Source organism: Micromesistius poutassou (genome assembly GCF_964030765.1).
Source record: "Micromesistius poutassou genome assembly, chromosome: 14".
Classification (NCBI taxonomy): Eukaryota; Metazoa; Chordata; class Actinopteri; order Gadiformes; family Gadidae; genus Micromesistius; species Micromesistius poutassou.
This window is the reverse complement of record NC_140284.1, coordinates 16,817,298-16,825,442: the sequence shown is the minus strand read 5'-3', so window position 1 is coordinate 16,825,442 and position 8,145 is coordinate 16,817,298. Positions and strand designations below refer to the sequence as shown.

The window sequence follows — 8,145 nt, the reverse complement described above, 5'->3', positions numbered from 1 at the left end:
TTTGGGCTACGCGGCGCGTGTCTTGAACGTGGCTGGGGCCGCCCTTCAGTTTAACGGGGCGGCGTAGGGGGGGGGTTGCCTTGAAGTGAAGTCTGGAATGACACGTTCAACAGTCGCCCCTTTTAAAAGAAAGTGTTTTAGGTTAGGAACGACATTGTTAAGGGGTTTGCCAAAATGTCCTCTGAACCGATCATCATTTATCATTTATTTTCCTACTTATTTTCCATCCTCTTGCCCCCCCCCCCCCCCCCCCGCCCTCCCCCCCAGGTCTCCAGCTCTTGGTAGACGCTCCAAGTAGCCTTCTCTCATGAGGATGTCTGAAACTGTCACTGTAAAAGAGACGCGCAACACTATGAGAGGCATGGAGACGGAGGAGAACCGCGCCGCGCCGGCCGTGGCTGTCGTCATCGCCGTCGCCGCCGCCGCCACCACCACCACCACCACCACCGCCGCCGCCGCCACCGATGAGAGCGCCCCCGACAGCGCCGCCGTCAGCCCCACCAAGAGCGACGGCAGGGAGCCCCCCCCGCCCCCGCCGCCGGCCGACGAGCAGACGCCCACCTCGGAGGCTCCGCCCCAAGCCCCGCCTCCGACTCCGCCCTTGTCCCAGCCTCCGCCTCCCCCGCTCCCGCCGGCCCCCCAGCCCGGCAGGGACGCCAGCTGCTGCACCGACCGGAACGACACTCAGGTGAGGAGCCCCCGCGGTCTTCAGGTCCCCCCCCCCCCCCCCCCTCTCTCTCAAGGCCCTCTGGTATAGTGTCGAGCCCCCCCCCCCCCCCCCCCCCCCCCTCTTCGCCGTAGGCCCCTGGCCTGTTTCCCCCTTGCACCCGCGGCCCCCATCGCGGCCTCCAATCAACCTTCAGCCACCCCAATTGGCTCCTAGTAGGTCTGGCGCTTCAGCGTGAAGGGGCCCCTGTTGTGTGTCATGGGAGGGAACTAAAGGTATATGTGCTAAGAGACGTTCAGGGGCTGTGTGGACGGGGGAGGGCGGGGGGGGGGTGTTCACTCCATTATTGGGCTTAGTAATGGCGAGCGCAGCAGCAGAGGAGAAATAATTGCTTTCCGATACAACACGGGCTCAGGGGCCCTTGGGAGTCTCCTGGCGAAGCACAGCCAATCAATTGTCAGATAATTGAGTTATGAGAACCTGCGGAGGCCGTACCACAGAACCACTACGCCGTTATTATTGTACGCTTGAAGGTTAAAATGGTGGCTGTAGCGACGCTGCGGTGAGGTCGTGGCGGCGTGTGGAGTCCGGCCTTTTTTTATTTTTTTTTTATTAAAGAGAAATTCTACCGCCGCACAACCGCGTTGGTGCGGGGATATTTCCCAGCATGCACCTCTTCTCACAGCCCTCACAGCCTTCTGATCTCTGCGTGCTCTTTCCCCTTTAGTACTTTTGTGCATCCCCCCCCTCACCCCACGCCTCCCCCCGCCCGCCTCCCCCCCCCCCCCCCCCGGTGTTTTGATGTGCCATGAGCTCACATCAAAAAAGATTCCCTGCGCATCCAACCAACGCCTCCCATACCGGCGCCTCTTTAGGGCGCCGGAACGGATGTCACCGCCGCCATCTGCTGCCGCCACTTTGGCTGCGCGCCTCGGCTCGCTGCACACGGGATGCTGAGAATAGCCATTTGTGACCGGCTCCCCATAGATGGCCAAGATTCTCACAAAAAAACTAAACGTTTTATTTTAAGGTGTGCTTAATAAGCTCCTTTTTTTTTTTTCGCGAGCAAGTCAGTCGTGACCCCGCCCCCCCCCCCCCCCCCCCCCCGCAGGTGTGGCATCGCACGATAGCGTCCAATCAGCCCTCAGGGTTTTATCCTCGGCACCATCTCCCTGCAGAAACTCTAATCCTGTTGTACGCAGCTGGACAGGGGGAGCGCCACTTTGATGCTTGCATGGTGCAACCGCCTGTAGATGACTTGGAACGGACTTATGACCTTGAACGATTGAGTCATTCTGTCTGTAAAGATTAAGAAAGAAAAGATTTTTTTTTAAATGACACACACAAATGCACACACAAACGCACACAGACACAGAGTGCATCGCGGGCATACGTTGTCGATTTGAAATGGGGTTTGACATTCGCCGTTGAAGGCCACTGAGGACGCTAGCGCTGTGCGCCGCTCATCGTCTCATCTGATCCATTTTGTCTCATCGCCTATCGGCTTACAGCGGCAAACACCTGGACAGTCAGGAAAACGGGCCAAGGTACAGTTGCAAGAGGCATGTCTGTAAACCGGTGTTTGCTTATCGTCATCCAACCCGCTCCCATCTAGTTCCATGTGGATGGATGACATTTCTGATTTGTGTCGTTTTCGTGTTTGTGTGACTTGCTTTTGTGAGTTTGGCTTTTGGAAATGTATCTTGAAATGGATAGTGACATGTGTTCAGGAGTATAGGGTATTCAGAGTATCTGTGGATACCTTTTTATTTATGTTTTCTACATTTCATGCACCTATTTGGACTCATGTCTCACCTAGCAATGCTGCATCTTTGACAAAGTGTCATTTTGTATTGTACTTCAATATCAACAATGGATGATCCATCCGTAATGGGGTTTTGTGCTTGCATCGCACGGGGAAATGGTTTCCTTTCTAACCGAGCTTGACTTTAATTTCCAACCCTTTTTTTTTTCTTTGAAAACAAACCCCTGCTTCCCCGGTTGTGCTTGGTGTGTGGTGGTGTCATCTCTCTTGTCCCATCCTGACTCTTCTTAACCCTCACCACTCTCCCCCAGTCTAACTCAAAGTTAAAGTTAGTTCGGAGCCTGGCTGTTTGCGAAGAGTCCTCCTCTCCCCCTTTTACCACTGATCTGCCTGGAGAACACCAGGTAAATCTCTCCCCCCTCCCCCCTCCTCCTCTCCCTCTCTATTCACTCCCGCTTCCTCCTATCCTCTCCTACCACCCATCTCCCGTTGGTCCCTCACCCATAACCCCCCCCCCACCCCACCCTAGCCCAACCACAACTTCTTCCACCAACAGCTGGAGTTCGGGCCCGCCGACATTTCACTGCCCATAAGTGCTTCTGAAATGTTTTAACCGCCCCATAACGTTCAAACACATGGTGCAGAAAGGGGTGTTCCTGAGCATCTGCACTTAAAACCCTAAAGTGAGTCGGTTGTGAAGTCTCACAGATCCGCTCCTTTGCTGATGTCGGCCTCATTGAGCCCTGTGTCAAAGTAAGGTTTGAAACAGCAGGCTTTGACAACATTTTGGATGTTGGCTAATGAGGCTCTATTACTGTAAAGGAAAGATCAGCGCTATTAAACTGCTGAAGAAAATATGCACTTTACATGAGTGCTATCAGTTCTTTTGCCTTTAAAAAATTTCATAACGTATTCCCCTGCATCGTATTTATGATTTTCAAAGGGGCTTGAATAGGGTTCCTTTTAAGACCCTCTCTCCTCTCCTCCTGCACATTGGTCTCTAACTAGATACTATTTACTCCAGGCCGCCATTATCCACTGTGTAAACACCACCGCTTTGGCCCCCACAGAAAACCAAAAACAACAGTCGGTCGCGGGCTTGTCCCGCCCGGCTCTGCTTTGTATCCGCGCTGAATGGTGAAATGGAAGGCCTTTTATCGCCCGCAGATTCTTTTTAATAATAAGTGAATGGGGGAGATGGAGGGAAAATCTGACGGGGCCCGCACTCAGTAGGGTCCCGTATTGTCTGGAGTGGCGGGGACCATGAGTGGCACAGTCCGCCGCTCCACTGATACAGATGGGGGCTTTCTCAGGAAGCCCCGCCTGGTTACCACACCGGCCGCCTGGTTAACAGAGTCCTAGCGAGGAGCTTCACAAACTTCCCCTCAGCACTGTTTGTGTTGGTTCCATAGTGACTTGGAAAGAAAAAAAGGGAAAGCAATAAATTGTAAGACTGAGCATACTCCCCACAGGCTGTTAGTACTTTGGTATAGTTTTAGTTTTCATCCTGCGTTTTCTGAGTTGGTATTCTCCCACCCCTCGGTCTTTGTTCCACCAGAACAGCCTCTAGGCGAATACTGATGAATGGTTGCTGCTGACGCCATCAAATTCAAACCGCAAGGGTTGCACACTCTGGGCCGCGGCGGCTTCCGTGCTCCTTGTATTAGGATCTGGACTGCTTTGGGTTCGGCCGTACCCAATGCAGATCCCGTCGAATACTATTTAACAATTATTCGCCGAAGGCAAAGTAAATAGTGGGGAATATAAATCTAATATGGGGCTATTCCCCAATATTCACGGAGCCTGAGGTGAATCATTGTTTTAGTATATACTACACGTGAACACTACAAAAATAAACGAGATAACACTTTTTTGCCGGGATGTATTTGTTTTTATTAGCGGTTTATTTGTTTTTATTAGCGTGACGAGACGACCGTCACGCGCAAAAACAAAATTCCAGAGTTTGAAATCTCAATCATGGGATATCCCGAGATAGCAAACCAATCAAATTGCGCCATCTCAGGAGGTTCACGTGTAGCATATACTAATCCTTTGTGTTCCAGTCGAATAATGTTTCTTTGCTGGTAAAAAAAAAAAAAAGTAACGTAATTGAACGTGGCGGTCTTCAAAAAAAAAAACATCGCCCTCGTCACATTTTGCCATTTCTATTTTTTTTTGCATTCTCCTGTAGGCTGAACTTCCCATCAAGCTGGGCCAATCGTTAGACAAGGAGGAACCGCCCACGCCCACCAAGAACGAGCAGGAGAGGGGCGGGGACAAGCAGGAGCGGCCCGAGAAGCTGACCAGGAAGCTGCTGTCTCGAGGTGGGCGGCGCCCGACACGCCCACCGGCCGGGGCTCGTTAGCGCCACATCCATTTAAGGGTTGGTGTTAACGAGGACCGGCAGGTGGGCTCGTTAACATGGACACTGGCGGTTAAGGCTTCCGCAATATAAAAATATATAGTTTTTTGTGTTTTGTACGTTGTGCTACTCGCGTCGCATGTACTTTCAGCACGCTGTTCCTTTAAGACTAGAACAAAAGATATCGACCAATGACCGTCTCTAACCGAGCCTGCCCCCCCCCTCCCCCCTGTTTGCCCTCCTCTTCCCTCCAGACTCGAGTCAGGAATACACAGACTCCACTGGGATTGATCTCCACGAGTTCTTGGTGAACACGCTAAAAAACAACCCCAGGTGTGTACACACAAACCCTCCGGAAGGGTCTTTGATGGCTGGGGCAGCTCAACTGTCTGTGCCAGGATGAGGACCACTCTTGTAAGACGGATTATCTCGGTGTCTGTCTCTTTCTGAAGCGCCACTGGTCGACCTGTTGTACAGTCCCCCAATCACCTAGCAGGGTGTTTTTAAGTTCCACTTCAAGGGCCATATGGTCGTTATTTCCCCCGGTTTGGTCGCTTAAACGCTTGCAAAAACTGTCTAGGAAGCCACCATGTGGTAACGTCCTAAAGAGCCTTTGAAAGGCGGTTTGAAAGAGACAGTGTGACTAATTGTCTGTTCTGTGAATCCCACCCAGGGACAGAATGATGCTGCTGAAGCTGGAACAGGACATCCTCGACTTCATCAGTAATAACGAGTAAGTTGTGTTTTTGGGTCACATTTCCGTGGAATAAGCTGCGCCCCTGTCGGTTCTATTAAACCGTGCGTAATTTCCCAGAGACGGGTCTGCGCGCCGCCGCCGGGGCAGCTAATGAGATCTGACCGCGGGCGGCCCGCCACGCCACCGCCGCTTAAGAAAGCCCTTTCTAATCGTCTTCTTTTAGTCTGCACTGAATTATTGATTTAGTTCTCTGCATCCCTCTCTCTCGCGCTCGCTCTCTCGCTCTCCTGCGCTTTTCCTCTTGCTCGCTTCTCTCTCTCTCTCTCTCTCTCTCTCTCTCTCTCTGCCCCCCCCATCCATTTCTCATGTTTTCCTTCTCCCTCAGAAGCCAGAAGAGGAAGTTCCCTCCGATGACCTCCTACCATAGGATGCTGCTGCACAGAGTCGCCGCCTACTTTGGCCTGGATCACAATGTCGATCAGACCGGCAAATCTGTCATCATCAACAAAACTAGCAATACCAGAATGTGAGTAATGCGCACACACACACACACACACCTAACCTACACACACACACACACACACCCCTAACCTACACACACACACACACACACACACTCTCTTACCTCTACACACATAATCATTCTCTCGCCTCTGCTCGAGAAATTGAATTTCTCAACCTGCTTTAATTCAAACGGCTTAGACTTGCAGAAATTACAGACGCCCGTATCTTCCGTGCAGGCAAAACAGATTTTTCCCATGCAGCCCTGGCAAAATTAGGTTTTCTTTTTTTATGGGTTGGGGGGTTGGGGGCTGGGTGGAAACTTAATTATCTGCGATTTTCAATATTGCTATGGGGGGGTGGTGAGGGTGTTGGTGGTGCCAGGTTTTATGAGACATGCACATCTTAGGTTTTATTCCAGCGCACCGCTGTGACTACTGTAAATGTTGACCACCCCCCCCCCTTCCTCCGCAGACCTGATCAGAAGTTCTCGGAACACATTAAAGATGACAAGACGGATGACTTCCAGAAGCGCTACATTCTCAAAAGGGACAACTCCAGCTCAGACAGGGACGAAAACATGGTAGGTGCACACACACACACACACACCTTCACACCTGCTCAACACCACTGCAGACCGGCAATCTGCCTCGTACCAGATGTGAAGGGAAAAAACCCCTTCCTTTCAGTGTTTGTCTGGCCTGTGAGCTGTTGAAACGCTGACGTTATTGTTGCTATCTTCACTCCCCAGGCCCGTGTGTGTGTGTGTGTGTGTGTGTGTGTGTGTGTGTGTGTGTGTGTGTGTGTGTGTGTGTGTGTGTGTGTGTGTGTGTGTGTGTGTGTGTGTGTGTGTGTGTGTGTGTGTGAGATTTTATTTGTGTTGTCTGCATCGTGTGGCTGTGTGTGCATGGAGATAAGGAGGGAAATAGTCCCATTTGCTCTCGAATCATGATCATTCTCGCCATTAATTAAAACAAGCTCTGAGCAGGGAGGATAATTAATCATAGCAGAAAAACTATTGCATCACAATATCCATTTCATATTCACAATGCCTCGAGGAAGAAACTAACAGGCCCTATGAGACTTTATTTAGGAAACATTTTTTTTACTACTTTGTCCATCACATATATGGCCAAATGAAAGGATATTACTCGTACTAGGACTCCATTTGAGCCGTACCCCTCATGATTAGCCCAATGGCATTTTATTACAACGCTATAATAATATTCGCGACAATATTTATTCAGACAAAAGATTGATGTGTGCCGACCCACGCGTCGCTTTTTTATTATTATTTTTTTTTAATGAATATTCGTCACTCAAACAAACCGTGCCGGGGGATGATTGGGGCGCGCCCCACCAGAGCCGCCTCTCCAACATGCAGACTTGTGTGTTGCAGATGCGCATGAGGCTGAAGGACGACCGACGGAGCAAGTCTATCGAGGAGCGGGAGGAGGAGTACCAGCGGGCCCGTGACAGGATATTCGCTCAAGATGCAAGTGCCCCCCCCACCCCCCCCCCCTCCTTTTTCCCCTTCAGGGAATGGACGCCAGCCATCCCTTCTGTCCATGAACACGCGCGTGTGTTTGCTTGTTTTCGAAGTGCGTTTCAGAAATGCACTCGCCCCGCTTTTAACATTTTTTTTTTTTTTGGTGTTTCTGTTTTAGGGTCATGACGGCTTTGCACTCGATAAAAGGTACGTCCCACCCTCATGGACGTTGGTGATCTGACGAGGTCTTGTTGAGTAAAACATTTCTAACAGTTTCTAACCGCTTGACTCGGGTTTAAGGAAAATATTGTGTGCCCCCCAGGATACAAGAAGATGATGTCTGCAACAGCACTCAGCAGAGACGCCAAGTATTTAGGTGAGCTTCTCACCTCCCCAAAATATTGCTGAAAATGAATACAGGGAGCAAAAGGAGTGTACAGTGAATCCTTGGTTTGTTTTTATTTCCACACCCAAATAGATACCAAATGTGTCAACACATTTTTCGAGTTTCACATATTTGGTAGCAATGGTAGATCCATTTTTAAGTGTTTGTTTATGTTGACTGAACCACAAGCGGATCTTGTGCCGGAACACATTTCCGCCGTAGTTCAGCACACAACGTCTTGGATCATTGCAATCGGGTCCGCCGACTAGACGGAACCCG

At 50.7% G+C, this 8,145-nt stretch overlaps 1 protein-coding gene across 3 annotated transcripts in view; it reads left to right on the top strand.

The window, feature by feature from the left end:
• Nucleotides 1-272: 272 nt before the first annotated feature.
• LOC311358565 (R3H domain-containing protein 1-like) overlaps nt 273-8,145 on the top strand; it is a 28,117-nt gene continuing 20,244 nt past the window's right edge. For 2 of the 3 annotated variants that reach the window (XM_084478641.1, XM_084478640.1), the window contains exons 1-11: nt 273-688; nt 2,179-2,214; nt 2,744-2,836; nt 4,624-4,756; nt 5,049-5,127; nt 5,468-5,527; nt 5,877-6,017; nt 6,467-6,575; nt 7,392-7,487; nt 7,660-7,688; nt 7,804-7,857. In XM_084478641.1, coding sequence (XP_084334767.1) covers nt 308-688; nt 2,179-2,214; nt 2,744-2,836; nt 4,624-4,756; nt 5,049-5,127; nt 5,468-5,527; nt 5,877-6,017; nt 6,467-6,575; nt 7,392-7,487; nt 7,660-7,688; nt 7,804-7,857 — 1,211 coding nt within the window. In that variant the 5' untranslated portion in view covers nt 273-307. The remainder of the gene's footprint in view (nt 689-2,178; nt 2,215-2,743; nt 2,837-4,623; nt 4,757-5,048; nt 5,128-5,467; nt 5,528-5,876; nt 6,018-6,466; nt 6,576-7,391; nt 7,488-7,659; nt 7,689-7,803; nt 7,858-8,145) is intronic. The other variant, XM_084478642.1, reaches the window with a different exon arrangement.